Below are 21,565 nucleotides of genomic sequence, written 5' to 3' on the forward strand. Positions count from 1 at the left end.
CTTTTTTCGATGGTATGATGCCACTGTCAGCCGCCATATTGAACTTTCCAACGTCACTAAATCTCCAACTTCCTGTGTAGGTAAAAGGCTGAAATTTGGCAGGCCCATTCCTTACAGCTTACTTACAAAAGTTAAGCAGGTTTCATTTCGAAATTCTAAACATAACGGTCATAACGGTCAACAACGTCCGCCATATTGAACTTTCTTATTCATGGCCCCATCTTCACGAAATTTGGTAGGCGGCTTTCCTGCACTAACCGAAACCAATGTACATACTTATTTTGGTGGTATGACGCCACTGTCAGCCGCCATATTGAACTTTCCAACGTCACTAATTCTCCAACTTCCCGTGTAGGTAGAAGGCTGAAATTTTGCAGGCTCATTCCTTACAGCTTACTTACAAAAGTTAAGCAGGTTTCATTTCGAAATTCTACGCGTAATGGTCATAACAGTCAACAACGTCCGCCATGTTACACTTTCTTATTTATGGCCCCATCTTCTCGAAATTTGGTAGGCGGCTTCCCTGCACTAACCGAAACCAATGTACGTACTTATTTCGGTGGTATGATGCCACTGTTGGCCACCATATTGAACTTTTCAACAGTCTTTGTTACTTATGGGCCCATCTTCAAGAAATTTGGTACACGGGTTCCCAACTTACGTACATATATACGTCCATAGCCTGCAGCTCGGCCACCGTGTGAGGTGGCGTTGGGTCCCCCTTCCCAACGCCTCCCACGTTGTTGGCTGCCTGCCTATATAAGACCATCCGTCGCTCCGGTCTCTACATTCCCTTCCTTGCTTGGCACGGGTTTCACGTCTCTCTACTGATAACTACAGCCTTTTTGTTTAAACCACGGCTTCTCCGCTGTTTTATTGTTTGTTTATTACAATTGTAGTTATTGTATAGGTATTTTACACTTACTTTACATTTCTCAGGTACCCATTTCCTTTATCATTCCAACCCCCATTACTATGTCTATCGAGGTGATCACTATCAATGAACTGTCCCTTACCGAGTGGTTTCAATGCCCGGAGATGGCACCTCCCTTTTCCATTCTCTTTGTTACATATTGCACGGCCATATCAGGCTCACTCTTGATATCCGGAGGAACATTGTGTCTTATGTATTGAATGACTGGGACAGGTTCAAGGTGTGGACTGATGACGGTACAGGAGATAATTATACTACACAGAAGCACTAGAAGAGTGAAATGCTTAAGCCCTTCACCTATGGTTCTGCATGTGAGTTGATGGCTGCCTCTGAATTGTTCGGTTGTCACTTTCAAGTGTACCGAAATGACCAAATATTTTACACCTTTCGACAACCGCCAATGCCTCTTAAACATCTTAGATTCACAGGTGACGATTTCAGTAGTGGACACTTTGATGTTTATGAATGTTTAAACTCTCAAAAGCTGGATGTGATTTTATCGATGAAACCGTTTGTATACTTACAACGCTTGACAGATGCCGAATGTCACTTCAGCACAACAAATCATGCAAATACTGTCGTAATTGAAACAAACCATGAAACTGAAACAGATTAAAGAGTAAGCTCAGCACACAGCTTGGTCATGTTACAACTGGAGGGCCGAACTGACAACATGGTATACAAAGAGATCCTTAACAAATAATTATTTTCTTCTTAATAAAAATTTGAATGCAGTACTTCGCTGCTGCGAGGCGCAGGTATTTTGCTATATATATAATATATAGATATATATATATAATATACAGTATAGATATAGATATATATATATATAGATATAGATAGATATATAGATAGATATATATATATAGATATAGATAAGAGAACAACACTCATATCAATGACAAAACAATTACATTAACAATCATGTTACGTTATTTTAAAAAGTTTTCCTTTTCTTTTTCATAGCTTCTTTAACACACTACTTCTCTGCTGCGAAGTCGGGTATTCTGCTAGTATATATATATATATATATATATATATATATATATATATATATATATATATATATATATATATATATATATATATATATATAGTGGAAGATGAACCCTGGGACACAGACAGACACCTTTCCGTCAGCACCTTCCCAACCAATACAGACCACAAATCACTATCCAGCTCACAGTCCTTTTCCTTCTCTTTATTTCTTCTGCCGCCTTCACTCCTCTTCATGCAAGGTCTCTCTAACTCCTCCTGACTCCGGCTCCCCTAATGAAGTGAGGCGGCCCCCTTTATAGTGCCCTGGATGTGCTCCAGGTGCTTCCTAATAGTCTTCTGACGGCACTTCCTGCTGTGGCAGAAGTGCCGTATGAGCACCCGGAAGCACTCCAGGTGTACCTGTAATTACTTCCGACAGCGGAAGTGCTGTATTCCAGGACTCCTTAATCCTCTGGGTGCCCCCTTGCGGTTGCCACTGGCCCCAACAGAGATGAGCTTCCTGGCTCTATTCCTGTGGCCACCATTCAGACCAGGGCGGCTGCCCTATCGTGGCCCATTGGAGGTATTGGCTGTTCATTTGTCTGTCCAGGATTTTAAATCACCTTTAGCTCGCAAACTGTTTCTCCTATTGACCTGAAATTTGGTACACATATACTACGTGACGTCTACTATCCGCTTTCAGAGTGATGATTGACCTCCAAGGTTATTCCTTTTTTATTTGTAGAATGTAGAATCAACTCTCTTAGAGACTCTCATCTCTTCCATCTTCGCCATCACTTCCCCTACCTCTTTCTTGAGGTGGATTGAAGACTTAAGTGCCAGCTTATGTGAAAACTTAAAACATACTGAGTAATTTCAACACAAAAAGCTGACTTAATCAGTTTTAACGCAAAAAGTTGCCAATGAAAGAAGAGAAGTGGGCCACTGGGGTGGAGAAAAGAAGAGCTGCTCAGGAAACAGCAAGCGCATCAACCTCTGAGCAAACGAATGCTTAATGTACAGAGAAAGAGAATGAAAACTATGAATGCCCTAGTTAGGTGTTTTCACTGCACGTTATATTATATATTATACTAGCTAGATAGATACGTTGAGCAGTACTAGAGTGCTTTCAGGTAAAGTACATTTTAAAGGCGCTATAACACAACAGGTAAGTAGCACTAACAGCAGCTTAAATGTGTTTGGATCACCTCTCGGTAGCAGATCCCTTGTGAAAGACGGTACACGACCGCTGTGGTATAGAAATTACATTTTCTATGCGATCCTGCAAATTTCTGCCTGACAAACTTGCACTAAATGCCTGTGATTTAAGAGAAAAAATATTTTGAGAAATGTGGAGGCTGCCCTTCCGTGGTTAACGGGCAGAAGGTCCAAACAATTCCCAAGTCCAAAAACTTAACGTGAAGAGGTCGGTACATCTTCTTAGATGTAAACCCTCCACCTTCTTAAAAGAATTCATCACAAAAGCAACCTTGAATGTTGTGGGGTTTTAGTGACCTGAACTCACCTTAAGGGACAGTAAGTAGTCGTGCAGCGCAATTTACAAAGAGAGTTTTGCTTCGATGGCGACGATCACACTCATTTAGAAAGATTTCCACTCTCCCTTTAGCCGACGGGCCACTCAAAGTGTCACAAACAGTCCAAGAAGAGAGGACACCACCCGAAACTGCGAAGCTCTCAACCCGGCCGAGCAGCCCGACATTCCACGCCTCCGAGCGTCCACTTTGTTCTCATGACACCTCGCCACTGAAGGAAGTGTCGTCTTCACATTGTTTACAGCTCGGCGCAGTTAAAAAGTAGAAAGACACAAAGCTGTTTTCCTCATCTCTTCTATTATCAAGTACTGCCAAATAAAAAAAAAGTTATAATATGGCAGTTTCTGCAACAGTCATGTGGACGAATAAATAAAACATCTCTGTCAGAACACACCTGGTGGCGGATTGCTCAGCGCTGTAGTCCAAAGAGGAGGGCTGGGAGAGGGCGACGCGGAGTGCACTTCCATGGGATAGATCGGCGTGTTTATGTTTACTTCTTTTCAATATCAGTAAAATAACTCTCACACAAATAATAACAATTCGTAAAGACAATATAAAAATTATGTCCACAAAGGAAGTGATTAGTTCTTGTATTATAATATGCTTTGTGGTCATACGTAATTTCTGTTTCGCATGGTCATACGTAATTTCCATTTTATATGGAATTTTATATATATAGATATGCAAATATATCTATATATATTTAGTTTTATGAATTTATGACCAGAGTCAAAAGGAAATACTGAAGGGCAAACTGGACCACCCCATTTACTGAAATAATAAAATAACTGAAAATAACAAACACTCAATAGTGTGATAATCAGACAAAAGCAAAATTTTGCCATTTGTTTTGGTTTTAAAGGCTCTAGAGAGCAGTCAGGTTTCAGGGTCAGAGTTCCAGAGTGTGGAGTTCTATTTTCTGAATTAGATGCCACCTTTCAGGAATACCAATGCCTTTATAGCTCCATGACTGGAAAGGGAGAGGTCAGTCGCCCTCAATGGGCATCTTCTTTGAGCTCTGGGTGATAAAAAATGACAAGAGAGACAGTGATTGCACCCCCTGGTGTCCTGGGGTGGTAGTGCTTACCTTGGAAAAATCCGTAAGGAGATCATCTGACTAATTGTTTTTGAAATAGTTTGTTATCTGATCTGATCTATTCGATGCTAGAAATGTCTCATTCAAAATGATGAGACTGTTTGTTACTCGTGTCCGTCTTCTTCATTCAGTGTGTTTTACCTTTCAGATTCTGCAGTTGTTGACAGGGTATGATTCTGAGAACATCCTTCTCCTGCCTCCACGCAACCCTGGGGAGAAGCTTCCTCCTGAGATACTGGAGTACTTTGAGGAATGGAAAAGGCAGGAGGAGAGAGGCAAACGTGAAGAAGGTAAAATGAGAAGGAATTACTCAGATTATCCAAAGTGCTTGTCGCTGAACAAGACATACCGGCACTCATTTCTGAAATTTACAGTAAATTATGAATTCAGCATTGAATTTCTGTCTCAGTTAAACTCTAAAATGTAATTCGACCCACTGCAATCCCTTACACGTGGGGTCTACAGAGTCGGTTCTGTTGGACCGTAGGTGCTACACGTGTTTGTTTCAACTTCATTATTGCTGTTAAAACACTTACTGCTTTTTATGCTTCATTTTACTTCTCTTGTTTGTTACAATTCCACACCCTTAAATAGTTATTTTAGTCTTATATACTGTTTTTAATGACTCGTTATTAGCAGTAAGATTCAAATGGCAAAGGAATCAGCAGGTCTTCATCTAACTTGTGTCCATTTAGACATTTATGTATTCCTCATGAACTGTCTGGTTTAATAAAATATTTGGACGTGAACTGAAGAGAAAAAAGTGAAAGATTGGGAACTACTTGTCTGCTTCAGGATAAAAATCATTTGGATGATATACAATACAATACAATACAATACAATTTATTTTTGTATAGCCCAAAATCACACAAGAAGTGCCTCAATGGGCTTTAACAGGCTTTGCCTTTTGGCAGCCCCCCAGCCTTGACTCTCTAAGACAAGAAAAAACTCCCAAAAAAACCCTAGTAGGGGAAAAATGGAAGAAACCTTGGGAAATGCAGTTCAAAGAGACCCCTTTCCAGGTAGGTTGGGCGTGCAGTGGGTGTGAAAGAGAATGGGGTCAGTACAATACAATACACAGAACAAAACACAAGTAATTCTCAATACAGTATAACAGTAAAATAAAAATATTACAAGTACAGAGCAGAATTTAACAGTAGATGATATCACATAATAGGATTTGGATGTCCTTGGAAAGGAAAAATATTCTAAAATTATAATACTGAGCTGACATGGCAGAATGAATACAGTAAGAAGCCAAAAAAATTAAATAAGATCTATTACTGACAAAGATTAATTTCTAATTAAGTAGGTGGGTTTGATCAAAAATGTGCATATGTTACGGTCTTTCTGAGCAGACTTTGCAGACTCTGCATTATACATTTGCAAATTTCGTAGCAAAACACCATTTTACCTTATGCAATAAGAGCATCTAAACAAAACATGGCAGCTATTCTGCTAATTCTCTAGTAAAGATCACTACTTTATTTTAAACTATTGAATTAATGTAGTGTGGCGAAACCCTGTCATGAAAGACAAAAGATGCAGTTAATGAATTTTATTAACCAGGTCCCAAGACAGATGAAAACGAAGATGGTGCTCCTCTGGAATCTGGGACCATTCAAGAGCCTACCACTATTTCTGGACCTCAAGAGCAGGCTTCATTCCAGCCTGTAGCCGAAGAGACAGATGAGGCATTGAGGGAAGGAGAAAGTAAGAAGACATCTCAAGCTTCTCTCAAAGCACTACCTGTTGTTGATTTTAATATTTTCAGGTTTATTTGCTTCCCACACTTTGTTTTTGACATCAGTTTGGGTTTCTATCGTTATTTTGTTAGCATCTTCACATGCTATTTTATGTACCGATTCTCAGGCAATTGAGGGTCTTGCTGTTGTCAGCATTGATGTTACATTGCCGCCACATGATATCTTCTTCTCATGTGTTTCCTAGCTTTGGATTAAAGATTCCCTTTTTCTCTCCTGAGTATGTTTTGCATTAATTGTTTAGACAAGGAAAGATTATTAGACCAAGGGCCTAATTTTTAACTTTGATTCCTGATCAGAGTTTTTTGAGTTTGAAACTTGTTTGAAATTTGACCCCACACTGGTTATAGTTATTATTTAGTCTCTTGCCTTTCAAATAATCTTATTATCCAGTCCATACAATCAGACAGCCTCCTGTCTGTTTCTTATCAACAGCCATATTAGATTATATTAGAAAGAACTGTATATTACAATGTGTATGTGAAATATATTGTAGTAGCTTGTAGGTAGATTCTCATCTGCTTCGTTGTTAAAAATACTCCTTTTAAAGCTTAAGGATCACTCCTTTAGTACTGCATTAGATTACTTTAGATTTTATAAATATTTAGGGACTGAACTGAAAGCACCAATATGATGCAATATGAAGTAAGAACTTTGCCTGCACCCTTCTAAGAGATCTCAAAAAAGCACTTTTATCGGCCTTTATTGTTATTCAAGATTTTCCTTTCTTTTTTTAAAAAAAAAAAGTTCAGTTGTTAATTTAAATGTCTATTTGTTTTCCTCTCTACAGTGACAAAGACACAAATGGGAGCCTTAAGCACTAGTAACAGGGTGGGAGAAATCGACATGACCCCTGTGTCCAAAGCTAATGCCAGACACATGGGAGTTGACCTCTCTCTAGAAGGCAGCGCTGCGAGAAACAGAAGAGGCATCGCCATCATTGTACATGGTGGTCCGCTGTCAGGTAAACAGTGTAAATCACACCATTTGAGCAGTGGTGTATAGTAATAACGTAAAGTGAAGTTTATATTGCAGTAGTAAGGGTGTTGTACCGTGTCAGCTATTATGGATATACTGAGAAGTCAAGCAAAATGGCACCTTTTATTGACTAAATAAAAAGATTACAATATGCAAGCGCTCAAGGCTACCTGCCTCAAAAGCTTGCGTAAATGAGTCAGTGTATTTTCACCATGGTAGTCTCTGTTACTGGCTCATCTATTTTTATATTTCTCTGCCATATTATTTTAAACACTTTATGAAAAAATTCAAATGAAGATGTGAAAAGGTTTGGGTATCCAATGTAAATTAACCCTTCATTGTAGTACTGTAAGTCAAGATGTATTGAAGATAAGAATATAGTGCATTGGGAAACACTGCTGCACAGAAGTAGTAACCTTCAAAACGAGAGGAGAGTGCTCCACGTGGAGTGAGGTCATTCATGGATTCTCTCAGGGGTCTCTCCTTGGGACCGTTGCTTTTTCTGATTTACACTAATGACATTGGTTCTGACACAGTTAGAACATTTGTAAAATTTGCAGATGATATTTAAATTGGAGAAATGGCAGACACTGAGGAGGGAGCAAAAATAATTCAGAAAGATTGAACAATCTTCAGAACTATAGCAACTATAGTACAAGATAAGAGACTTTGACCTACAGGAAGCAGCCTTTAAAAAGGTTTTAGGGGTTTGTGTTGACACAAGATTTTCATCATCTGTGCACAGAGTGAATTAAAAATACAAGTAAAATGGTAGGTTATATCATTAAACTGCTGAATATAAATCGATGGACGTTTTGCTCTGACTGTGTAATGCACTAAAACTGTTGTGTGCAGTTCTGGTCACCATGATATAAGAAAGACAATAGACATAGCAGCACATGAAGCTGTGCAGAGGAGAGCAACCAGTGCATCCTAGGACATAAGGACATGTCCCACTCTGACAGACTCGAGCATGGGAGACTGTGTGGGGACTTAATTCAGGTCTTCAGAATCCTCAAAGGCATTGATAAAATAGATCCAGCAGAATTCTTTTAAATAAATGGTCAATCGTGTGTTTGAGGATATCAGTGGAAATTAAGGAGGAGTGCATTTAAGAAACCAGAAAGCACTTCTTTGCGTAAACTACCTAGACATGTAATTGAAGCAGAAAGCCTTGACAACCTTAAGGAGGTACCTGGATGAGATATTGAGGTAGCTTAGCTATTAGCTAACCAAGCAACGCTGAAGGACTAAATGGTCTCTTCTCATTTGTCCAATTTCTTGTGTTCTTATTCACACTCTCATGTTATGACTGAAGCCATGTTGGGCCCTTTCATGCCCTCTGATAATCTGGAAACCAGAAGAGGTGGAAAGGGAGGTTAGAGATGGGCTTACTGTTCCTCTCCTGGGATGTTCTCCTTCATAATAGAGATGTAACAGACAAATAGGTACACTGCAGGGCAAACCCTGTGTTCCCCATAAATTTGTTCCAATAAGGAGTACAACATTTTCAAACATAACTCTGAAATGGATTAAGCAGGCTCTGAAATTCATAATTGGATGGGTTGTTTTAAAAAGATAAAAGTCTTAAATAGGATAAACTTGAAAAAAAAAACAATTGCTGGGTAACCAGATGTTTGAATTATTTTTGGCAAGTATTGATCATCCTGTATACACATTCCTAATTGCTGCCATTTATTAAGGAATATAACATTTTTGAAAGAATATAACTATTATAATAATCAACGGATAATATGGATTAAGAACATTAGCATAGTAGAAAAAAAATGTAAACATTAGTGGCATACTACCAAAAATTAGTAATTGAATAGTATAGAACTTAAACCAGGGTTCTCCAACATTTTTTCCTCTGAGAGCTACTTTTACAAAATGAAAATTAGATTCACTCTTATGGAGACATTTAAATGTTCATCTATCAGTCTTGTTCTGAACTTTCATTTCATGACATCATTGTCAGAAAAGGCAGACTCACAGAGGTATGTAGACCCAAACAAAGCAGACATTTTCAGAGCTGCTTGGTGAAGATTCTTATATAGTTATCTGGCTCTACTAAGCTCCAGAAATGCTGAGAATGCTGTTGAGACTTTAACTGCACATTATTTTGAAGGTTTACTAATATATAATATATAAAATCCAATGTCTGTATGTCTGTCCGCTTTTTATGAGAGAACTACTTACAGTTGTTCTTGAAAGTTTGTAAACCCTTTAGAATTTTCTATATTTCTGCATAAATATGACCTAAAACATCATCAGATTTTCATTCAAGTCCTAAAAGTAGATAAAGAGAAACCAGTTAAACAAATGAGACAAAAATATTATACTTGGTCATTTATTTATTAAGGAAAATGATCAAATATTACATATTTGTGAGTGGCAAAAGTATGTGAACCTTTCCTTTCAGTATCTGGTGTGACCCCCCTTTGCAGCAATGACTGCAACTAAACGTTTCCGGTAACTTTTGATCATTCCTGCACACTGGCTTAGAGGAATTTTAGCCCATTCCTCCATACAGAACAGCTTCAATTCTGGGATGTTGGTGGTTTTGCTCACATTAACTGCTCGCTTCAGGTCCTTGCACAACATTTCAATTGGATTAAGGTCAGGACTTTGACTTGGCCATTTCAAAACATTAACTTTATTCTTCTTTAACAATTCTTTGGTAGGACGACTTGTGTGCTTAGGGTAGTTGTCTTGCTGCATGACCCTCCTTCTCTTGAGATTTAGTTCATGGACAGATGTTTTAACATTTTCCTTTAGAATTCTCTGATATAATTCAGAATTCATTGTTCCATCAATGAAGGCAAATCTACCTGGCCCAGATACAGCAAAACAGGCCTAAACCATGATACTACCACCACCACGTTTCACAGATGGGATAAGGTTCTTATGCTGGACTGCAGTGTTTTCCTTTCTCCAAACATAACGCTTTTCATTTAAACCAAAAAGTTCTATTTTGGTCTCATTTGTCCACAAAACATTCTCCCAATAGCCTTCTGGTTTGTCCACGTGATCTTTAGCAAACTGCAGACGAGCAGCAATGTTTTTTTGGAGAGCAGTGGCTTTCTCCTTGCAACCCTGCTATGCACACCATTGTTGTTCAGTGTTCTCCTGATGGTGGACTCATGAACATGAACATTAGCCAATGTGAGAGAGGCCTTCAATTGCTTAGAAGTTACCCTGTGGTCCTTTGTGACCTCGCCGACTATTACACGCCTTGTTCTTGGAGTGATCTTTGTTGGTCGACCATTCCTGGGGAGGGTAACAATTTTATTGAATTTCCTCCATTTGTACACAATCTGTCTGACTGTGGACTGGTGGAGTCCAAACTCTTTACAGATGGTTTTGTAACCTTTTCCAGCCTGATGAGCATCAACAATCCTCAGAAATCTCCTTTGTTCGTGCCATGATACACTTCCAGAGACATGTGTTGTGAAGAGCAGACTTTGATAGATCCCTGTTCTTTAAATAACACAGGGTGCCCACTCACACCTGATTGTCATGCCACTGATTGAAAACACCTGACTCTAATTTCACCTTCAAACTAACTGCTAATCCTAGAGGTTCAAATACTTTTGCCACTCACAAATATGTAATAGTCAGGAGCAGGAAGAAATTTTGGGGTACCACCCTGGTCACCTTGTTTAATTTTAACAAAATAAAAATCAAATGAGTAATTAACACACAACTGAAAAGACATTGATACAACTATCAGCCAACTGCGATCTCAGCAATTCCTTCTTTCTTAGTTCTTTAGTTCTTAATAGATTTGAATTCTGGTCGGCATTCAGGTGCCAATCAGACTTCCTGGGCTGCCACTTTATATGGTGAATTGATCGGAAAGGATGGGACTTGCTGTGAATATCACAGTGGCCAGAAGTGCCCTGAAGAAAGGACAGGATACTGTTAGCGACTGTGACCCCCTCTCGCCTAGGAGTGGTTGTACTTACCTTACTCAAGCTTGTCAGTGGACCACAGATGCCCATGTATGACAACAAATAACTACTGTATACAGTAACAGTTGAAGGTGTGAGCAAACAGAACTTTCATGGCTTTCCAGATATTAATGTGTTATTTTATCCAGATGAAGTCCATAAACTAAATTATACAGCATATCCACATAACTAGTTATACTTCGCAAAGCATAAGTGGAAGCTTACTCACTAGCATTATCGTATAGAAAGAGCATCATCAGCCAATGTCAGTAGTTCAGGCAGGCTGACTGTAGGGCTGTCAAGAAATAACATACACAAACATTTCTTTTAAGTTTCTTATTTCTTGACAGTTCTACAGTCCAATTTTGAAAAATTCTAATACTGATTGTTTGTACAGTAGTATGGCAATAATTTTGACATCTTTTTTTCCAGTAATGTTGTACATTTATATTATTTATTGACACTGTAAGAAATATATTCTTTCTAAAATTTCTGGCTGCTTTCTTAAAAATGTTTTGATTACTTTTGGAACCTTCCTAGGAAATGTCAGAAAATTAGCATTTAATTTAACAAGGATGGTGAGCAGTTGAGTGTAATGTATGAACATGAGGGTGCCTACGGCCCACACGCCCAGTCACTTTAGCTGTAGACACCAGCAATCAGGTCTGAATTGGGCCTCACAGTTCACAAGGCTGCCGAATCATCTGACTCTGGAAATTTTAATGTACACATTTGTTATTGTTGGGCTTTATATTATATTTGGTTGATACATTTATGCAACTTGACTTGAAAACACTGAGCTTTTACACAATATCTTAAAGTCAAGATCTGGTGCTTCCTGAACTTCTGCTCTCTCTTATTTCATTGGTAACTTTATCAATGTATGCATGCTTCTATTTCATAAGAAAAAGTCCAGGATTATTGTAAAATTTAACTAAAATCAAATGTCACCTGTGCCTCACATAAGAATACAGGTAACTTTCACATGGCCACACAGCAGATAGATAGATACAGTGGTGTGAAAAACTATTTGCCCCCTTCCTGATTTCTTATTCTTTTGCATGTTTGTCACACAAAATGTTTCTGATCATCAAACACATTTAACCATTAGTCAAATATAACACAAGTAAACACAAAATGCAGTTTTTAAATGATGGTTTTTATTATTTAGGGAGAAAAAATCCAAACCTACATAGCCCTGTGTGAAAAAGTAATTGCCCCCTGAACCTAATAACTGGTTGGGCCACCCTTAGCAGCAATAACTGCAATCAAGCGTTTGCGATAACTTGCAATGAGTCTTTTACAGCACTCTGGAGGAATTTTGGCCCACTCATCTTTGCAGAATTGTTGTAATTCAGCTTTATTTGAGGGTCTTCTAGCATGAACCGCCTTTTAAGGTCATGCCATAGCATCTCAATTGGATTCAGGTCAGGACTTTGACTAGGCCACTCCAAAGTCTTCATTTTGTTTTTCTTCAGCCATTCAGAGGTGGATTTGCTGGTGTGTTTTGGGTCATTGTCCTGTTGCAGCACCCAAGATCGCTTCAGCTTGAGTTGACGAACAGATGGCGGACATTCTCCTTCAGGATTTTTGGTAGACAGTAGAATTCATGGTTCCATCTATCACAGCAAGCCTTCCAGGTCCTGAAGCAGCAAAACAACCCCAGACCATCACACTACCACCACCATATTTTACTGTTGGTATGATGTTCTTTTTCTGAAATGCTGTGTTCCTTTTACGCCAGATGTAACGGGATATTTGCCTTCCAAAAAGTTCAACTTTTGTCTCATCAGTCCACAAGGTATTTCCCCAAAAGTCTTGGCAATCATTGAGATGTTTCTTAGCAAAATTGAGACGAGCCCTAATGTTCTTTTTGCTTAACAGTGGTTTTGCGTCTTGGAATTCTGCCATGTAGGCCGTTTTTGCCCAGTCTCTTTCTTATGGTGGAGTCGTGAACACTGACCTTAATTGAGGCAAGTGAGGCCTGCAGATCTTTAGACGTTGTCCTGGGGTCTTTTGTGACCTCTTGGATGAGTCGTCTCTGCGCTCTTGGGGTAATTTTGGTCGGCCGGCCACTCCTGGAAAGGTTCACCACTGTTCCATGTTTTTGCCATTTGTGGATAATGGCTCTCACTGTGGTTCGCTGGAGTCCCAAAGCTTTAGAAATGGCTTTATAACCTTTACCAGACTGATAGATGTCAATTACTTCTGTTCTCATTTGTTCCTGAATTTCTTTGGATCTTGGCATGATGTCTAGCTTTTGAGGTGCTTTTGGTCTACTTCTCTGTGTCAGGCAGCTCCTATTTAAGTGATTTCTTGATTGAAACAGGTGTGGCAGTAATCAGGCCTGGGAAATTGAACTCAGGTGTGATACACCACAGTTAGGTTATTTTTTAACAAGGGGGCAATTACTTTTTCACACAGGGCCATGTAGGTTTGGATTTTTTTTCTCCCTAAATAATAAAAACCATCATTTAAAAACTGCATTTTGTGTTTACTTGTGTTATCTATACTAATAAAAGGCAAAGCCCTCACTCACTCACTCACTGACTCATCACTAATTCTCCAACTTCCCGTGTAGGTAGAAGGCTGAAATTTGACAGGCTCATTCCTTACAGCTTACTTACAAAAGTTAAGCAGGTTTCATTTCGAAATTCTACGCCTAATGGTCATAACTGGAAGGTATTTTTCTCCATTAACTGTAATGGAGTTGAGCTGGAATGACGTGGGGGGCGGAGTTTCGTGTGACATCATCACGCCTCACACGTAATCACGTGAACTGACTGTCAACGCAGTGCATAGAAAACCAGGAAGACCTCCAAAAAGCGCTTAAGAAAACATGCATTATATAATTGAGAAGGCAGCGAAACAATAAGAAGCGAGCGAGTGACATATAATACCATATTCATGAGTGTTGCTACCTCGGAAAGAAAGCAAGGTGTAAACCTAAACTTTAAATTAAGTTCATAGACAGGCTACCGCTGGCGTTTCACATGCCCACGGAATGCGGGATACAAGTTTAATGAGAGGACGGGATATAAACGAGTTTTGATCAGTTTATAACTAAGTTAAAATTGCAGGTGAAGGGGTGTGCTTATGCAAATTCCGAGAGACTGTGTTTGTGGGGGATTGACAGTTAAGGCGGGTGGGGGAGTCACGTCATCATCACCCCTCCCATTTACCTCATTTTGCTCTGAGCTGAGCTTCGCGGCTAACGCCGTCTTCCGAAGCAACTTCGTCAGACTGCCACCAAATACTCACAGAAAAATCCACAAGTTAATACACACTCTGTCTCTAGAGTTTCTCCACACTGAATCCTCCAGGCACTACTTAAAAAAGGTTACATTGACAATCGTGTTACGTTATGTTTAAAATCTTTCCTTTTCTTAGCACAAGCACAGCTGAGAAGCTTCGATGCATGTGCTCCATAACCGCTTAAAAATAATGCATTTAATCACACTTTGCATTACAAGCAAAGGGGAGCTTTTGTCAATGCATGATTTCCTGGTACACCGATTACATTGATCAGCGCATCCCGATTCATTTTACCCTCGCACCACCTTAGTTTGAGAAGAAGTATGAAAAAATATGAGGTTAACACAGAAAAACAGATCACCAATTCAAGCTTTATTAATAATCAATTCGCCATCAATAATTGTTTTGGTAAAGCCATCCTCCTTCCATTTTATAATTTTTCCGCCACTAGCCATGATTAAATGAACGGTAAATAAAGTAAGAGCAAAGTGAGGGTGACTTATTTAGGCAGGCATATATATGACAGCAACACTCATGACAATGTCAATCATGTTACGTTATTATTAAAAGGTTTCCTTCACCTAGCTCCAGCATGCGCATGATCTCAAGCTCCACTTCAGCCTTTTTTGCCTCGGGAAGACGATACGGGCGTTCTCGGACAACAACCCCGGGCTCTGTCACGATGTCGTGCTCAATCAGAGAGGTCCTTCCGGGGTTCTCACTGACTACCTCCCGAACGGTCCGGATAACTGTTTCCAGCTCCTGCCGCTGTCTGGGACTTAAGTCCGTGCCGAAGTTAAGGTCGTGTGTGTGAGCGAAGAGTGAGCGGGGCTGGCGGAGGAGGGATCGGGGTCCCTGTCCTTCCACGGTTTCAGCAGGTTCACATGATAAACCCGCTCCTTTGGCCGACGATTGGGTTGACTCACCAAATAGTCGACCAGTCCCTTCCTCTCCTTAACTTCGTAGGGGCCCTGCCAGTGGGCAAGCAATTTAGAGTGGGAGGTAGGCACTAGGACCATGACCCGATCTCCCGGGCGGAACTCCCAAAGAGACGTGCCGCGGTTGTAGTACCGGGCCTGTGCTGCTTAAGCCTCCTCCATGTGACTTTTAAGGACAGGCCGAATCTTTCCAAATCTATCGCGTAAATGCGCGATATACTCCAGTATGTTTGTGGAGGGAAGAGCCTCTTCTTCCCAGCCTTCTTTCAAAATATCTAATATGCCCGAGGTTGTCGCCCGTACAGTAGTTCAAAGGGGAGAACCCGTGGAGGCTTGTGGGACTTCCCAATAGGCAAAAAGGACGAGGGGGAGGAGCTGTTCCCAGTTCCATCCTCGCTGACCACCTTACGCAGCATTTGCTTGAGAGTTTGATTAAACCTCTCTACTAATCCGTCGGTTTGAGGATGATACACCAAGGTCTTTAAATGCTTTATTTTCAGTAATCTGGCAGTCTCCTTGAACGTCTCCGAGGTGAAGGGGGTCCCCTGGTCTGTCAAGACTTCTTTGGGGATCCCCACGCGCGCGAATACCCCTAGTAATTCCCGTGCGATGGCTTTAGAGGTAGCTGGCGCAACGGAACAGCTTCGGGTATCGTGTAGCGTAATCCACGAGGACTAAAATGTACTTGTGTCCTCGGGCTGAGGGCTCCAGGGTCCCACCAGGTCGACCCGATTCTGTGGAAGGGAGCGTCAATCAGTGGAATAGGAACAAGAGGAGCACGGTCCCTCCTAGGAATTTGTCGCAGTTGACACTCCGGGCAGGAAGCGCAAAGCGGCGAACCTCCTCATTAATTCCTGGCCAGTAGAAGCGGAGCTTGATCCGCTCCAGAGTTTTTTCGGTGCCCAGGTGGCCACCTAGGAGGTGGGCGTGTGCTAGCTCGCAGACCTGCCGCCGGAAGGTGCGCGGCACTAGCAGCAGCCTCGTCTCCTGCCCGTCATGCATTGCTACACGGTAAAGGAGGTCATTATCTAGCACAAAGTAGGGGCCCTGTGGCATCGACTGATTAGTGCGCTGGCCATTGACAAGGACCACTGCATTTTTTACAAACTTCAGGGAGTCATCATTCCATTGCTCCCTTCTAAAAGAAGCCGGCGTTTCTTTAAATTGGAACCGCAACACGGAGAGAGGGTCAGCGTCGACCTCAATGGGCGTGGTTTCCTTCCGCTCCGCCGCGGCGTTGGTGGATGGCGTGTTAGCCCGCGGCGGCCGGGAGTTGCCACGTCAGTCAGGCGACCGCCGTCTCTCTCTGCCGGCTGATTACACAGCGTGGAGGCAGCTTGAGACGGGTTATCTCCGTCCATAACGAGGCCCAAATTAACCCGGGAGTGGTATGTGTCTCACGCTTTTGATTTTAGACCAGTCCGCCCTAGTATCACGGGTGTGGAGGATCAGGTAGGACGCTACAGTGAGTTTGAACTGACCCTCCGTAACTGATGATACAGCGGCGGACCTGTACCAGCGGATGTCTCCGTGGACACAGGTTATACCGGTCTTAAATTTTAGCCACTGTTGCGGTTGCACAAAGCGGCGGGCAACAATGGAAATGTTGCTGCGGTCGAACAAACCTGTGGTCTTGTGTCCGTTGGCGATCACCACGCCAGTATGTGGGACCGCCAGCGGATTAGCCAGAACACACCAACCCCTCCTCGCCCTCCACCTGCATTCCTCCTTGCCCCCAAGCGGTTTTGCGGCGCCTGCGGGGCTAGGTCTTGGAACGATACCCGGCTGGGTTTGACATGAGGACGGTTCTGCTCCCCCACAGTGTGAGGCCGCCCTCTGCGTCTCCATAAGCTCTATGAGCTCAGACATGTTCTTAAACGCTGCGCCCCAAACCGGCTGGGTGAAGCCACGGGGAAGCGCTTCCAGGAGCAGATAGCAAGCTACCTGCTCTATTATTTGGTAGGGCGTGTTTTCAAATGGCCGTAGCCAATGCCCTACCATTGCCCATAAGGACCAGGCTTGTTTGTTGGTCGGCGCTCAGGGTCCAACCTCCATTTTTTATTTTATTCACCTGCCAGTCTGGGGCACCCCTAGGTGGTAAATGGGGCTTTGGTTTCGCAGGGAGGCAGGCACTCTCCCCCAAGAGAGCATACTGAGTCCCTTTTGCCTCCCCCCTACAGGGCAGCCCAATTCTGAGAGCACCACCCGCACACTCCCTGGCCTCTCCAGATGGCCTAGTTATGAGTGCGGGGCGGAGCCCGCACCGGTCACGCCGAACCGCGGGCACCCTCCCCCCTGAAGACTCGGCCCGGGTACGCTCCCACCTGGGTATATTGCAGGTCCTGTCCCCTTCTCTTCTGGGACTTCTCCATCCTGCCGGCTACGCCACTGTCACAAGAACGAGACATGGACAGATAAAGAGTTGGGGCAGCCACCCGTATAATATAGTATCCTGGCTGCAAAAGGTCGTTTTCACAAAATAATCAGCACTGAAGTGCATTCAACAGAGTCCAGTACAAGACTGAGGAAACAAAGGAAAAGGGGCAGGTTTTAAAGGGGAGACAGGAAGTGAGGTCGTATGGATCTGGCACGTGGTCTTCCACCATTGGTTCGTAGCCGGAGGTGACATCAGAGGGACTGGAGCTGGTGTGCCCGACTTCCATTGGCTCAGTCCCGGAAGTGATGTCAGGAGATCCAGGTGAAATCCCCCGGGGATGGTCTACAGGCAAGGGAGAAAAAGAGTCAGTGCACTCTGCCACACCCGGCATGCCTCCGAACTGCCTTCACTCAAGCCCTTTAGCTGCCTCCCATGCGCACGTGTGTGACAATATATATGTGTGTGTATGTATGTATGTGTGTGTGTGTGTGTGTGTGTGTGTGTATATATATATGACAGCAGCAATCCAAGCTGTGAGAAAACAGTAAAAAGGAGGCGTGTCAGACATTGTGGTACATTTTCTGATGCAGCTAGACGAAAATAACTTTGTGACGCTGCCACCAAATACACAAAACAATTACTTTGACAATCATGTTACATTTATTTTAAAATGTTTCCTTTTCTTTTTCATAACTTCTTTAACACATGACATCGCTGTGAAGCGGCTATTTTGCTATATATATATATCACAGCGACACTCATAACAGTGACAAAACAATTACATTGACAATCATGTTACGTTATTTTCAAAATGTTTCCTTTTCTTTCTCTTTCTTTCTTTAACACACTACTTCTCCGCTGCCAAGCGCGGGTATTTTGCTATATATATGTATATATATATATATATATATATATATAGATAGATAGATAGATAGATAGATAGAGATATATAGATAGATATATATGAGAACAACACTCATATCAATGACAAAACAATTACATTAACAATCATGTTACGTTATTTTTAAAAAATTTTCCTTTTCTTTCTCTTTCCTTCTTTAACACACTACTTCTCCGCTGCGAAGCGCAGGTATTCTGCTAGTATTTGACTAATGGTTAAATGTGTTTGATGATCAGAAACATTTTGTGTGACAAACATGTAAAAGAATAAGAAATCGGGAAGGGGGCAAATAGTTTTTCACACCACTGTAGATAGATAGATAGATAGATAGATAGGTACTATATAATAGATAGATAGATAGATAGATAGGTCAGTGACTGTCTATCAAGATAATAACAACGTTTCATTATATTTGTATTTTAATAAACTGAGCTATTATGAAATGTATTCTGTATAAAAATACAAATATCACAACTTTCTGAATCTCCATTACAGGAGTCTGAGCCCATCCCAGTAGCTTTATATGCCTTAAACCTTAAAGAGATGTGGATCTGTGCCCATTTTAAGTTGCAATGAATATTCTCAGTATCTGGAAGTAAGTTTTAACCTGAACTGACGGCAGTGCAGCCTGATAATGAATGCCACACAGACAGGGAAAAAGGCTGGCAATCTGCTTTCCTTACAGAAAATGTTCTCTTTCTCTTCACATCTGCACATTTATGTTAAATGTATGCCTGCTACCAGTGAACTCTTTGCTTTTTTCTGTTTATGGATTTTGACTCACTAGCTTTCTGTATAGTTGATCTTTTGTCCTTTTATAACATTGATGTGATGTAAATGATTAATCACAACATTGTAATGCTGCATCAAGGTAGATTGCATCAAGAAATGACAGTTTGTAGTTGATAATCTGAATTACATGCTACTTTTTTACACTCTCAATTAACTTTTAAATTTCTGAAGCTAAATCACTGCTGTGCCTAACTGAGTCTTTGTTATATTTGCTTACAAAAGACATAAAAAAACAGCAATTTCCTCAGATTCCACACCCTGTCAGTATGTGGTAAACTGAAGCAATCGAAACTCAAGTTCTTATTCGTAATATAGGGAACACTTTCTCAAAAAAGAGAATGGACTCAATGTAGTCTTTGCCAAAGTGTCTTCTTTATTTAAAGTCATCAGAGTAGGGCTCCATGTAAATATACAGTATAAGCCAGTTATTTTATCATATTTGATGCTCTTCCCTGGGTTGCAGACTAGATCCAATTTGTACACTTTGAACCCCTCCTTGGCAGGATTGCCGCCCTGTTAATGGCCAGAGTGAACTGATAACAGTCTTAGATCTTATGACCAATCAGAGTACAGCGTCCTTTGCATGTGATGTTGCCGGCTCACTGATGGCTCCTTTCTGAGATATGTCCTACTGTGGATGGTTCTGCTCCTCCCCTGCAAAGAGAACAGAACAAGCTTTGAGGTTCTTAGCGCCCCCTGATGGCCAACAATGCAGTTTACCTTTTGTTTCTGATTCTTGCCTTACTGTAAGACAAGCCAAACTGTAACAACCCACTAAACGCCTATCATTTTAAATCATTTATTGCCTCCAGCGGACCAACTCAGAGAACATTTTGGAAATTATTTTATTTTAGCAATTCATCTTTTTTCTTGCTATTTACTTTTTTACATTATATTTTCTTTGTTCAACAGGGAAGACCAGCACAGCAGTAACTCTGGCAAAACACTATGGTATACCTTGTTTGAATATTGATGGCATTGTCCTTGAGGCAGTAGCAAATGGGAGCACCGTGGCAGGGCTTCAAGCCCGAGAGCTTTGTGCAAAGGCGGCACAAGAGCAGGCGCAGAAGAAGGCTGAGGAGGCAGGTTGGTACTGGGCTTTTTATTTTATTGTTTGAGTGCATCAGCTGTCAACATGTTCAATTCAAAATCACTAAGTGAGCTGGCATGGAGACTATGCCCTACATTTATATGAATTTAACTTAATAAAATGCTGTACAATCCCTACTTTCAAATACTTTTTAATCAATAAAGAGCATGAACCACAAGCATATTATGGTAGATTTGTTAATCTGGACAATGAAAAGCTTTATGAGGACAAGCATGCTTACTGTGATATGAATATATTGAAAACAATCTCCAGGATTTCAGAATATAATATCTGTTTAAATATGACATTATCTTTTTTTAGAAAATAATTTGATGTATTTTCCCTTTTAATGCCATTCTCTAATGATTCCTAATGTGACTTCCATTTGTAGGTGTGTCATTGATAGACCTGAATTGCTCTCAGTCAACTATAGTTTATCAACTTTAAGTAGGAATAATTTCCACTACTTCGTGGTATTTTAGAATGCAGCATTGAAGATTTGTATTCAATTTCACGCTTGTCCATTTCAGAGTGGAAATTTTTGAGGAAAAAGTGGGAATGTGGGTTGCTGAACACATATCACCATACTGATTGGGGTCAGAAAGGTCATGTGGATGAAATCTGACTGTTTTGTTGTAAAATTTGTCCTTACTATTGCTGCTTTATAGCGCCCTGTGTGTACAGCCTTAATATGCACGTGGACAGCTACTTTAAGCAAAGACACCAAGCGGTTAAACTACACCAAAACAGGTGCCCACTCACCACGCTGTCTTCCTTCCTCACCCGCCCAGCATGCAACCAAACTTGAAGGCCTAACCTCACGTGCAATTAACAATGATTACAGGAATAATCAGTAGGTGTTTGCCTTTCTTGAATCACCTGAATTTCCCTGAGGGGATGAATAAAGTATCTATCTATCTATCTATCTATCTATCTATCTATCTATCTATCTATCTA

General features: G+C 41.1%; 1 protein-coding gene across 1 annotated transcript in view; it reads left to right on the forward strand.

The window, feature by feature from the left end:
* hydin (HYDIN axonemal central pair apparatus protein) overlaps positions 1–21,565 on the forward strand; it is a 409,298-nt gene that overhangs the window by 286,309 nt on the left and 101,424 nt on the right. Inside the window, exons 36-39 of the mRNA XM_039762370.1 lie at positions 4,710–4,851; positions 6,131–6,274; positions 7,115–7,288; positions 20,431–20,604. Of these exons, the coding sequence (XP_039618304.1) occupies positions 4,710–4,851; positions 6,131–6,274; positions 7,115–7,288; positions 20,431–20,604 (634 nt within the window). The remainder of the gene's footprint in view (positions 1–4,709; positions 4,852–6,130; positions 6,275–7,114; positions 7,289–20,430; positions 20,605–21,565) is intronic.

The sequence above is a fragment of the Polypterus senegalus genome, chromosome 9, assembly GCF_016835505.1.
Source record: "Polypterus senegalus isolate Bchr_013 chromosome 9, ASM1683550v1, whole genome shotgun sequence".
Taxonomy (NCBI): domain Eukaryota; kingdom Metazoa; phylum Chordata; class Cladistia; order Polypteriformes; family Polypteridae; genus Polypterus; species Polypterus senegalus.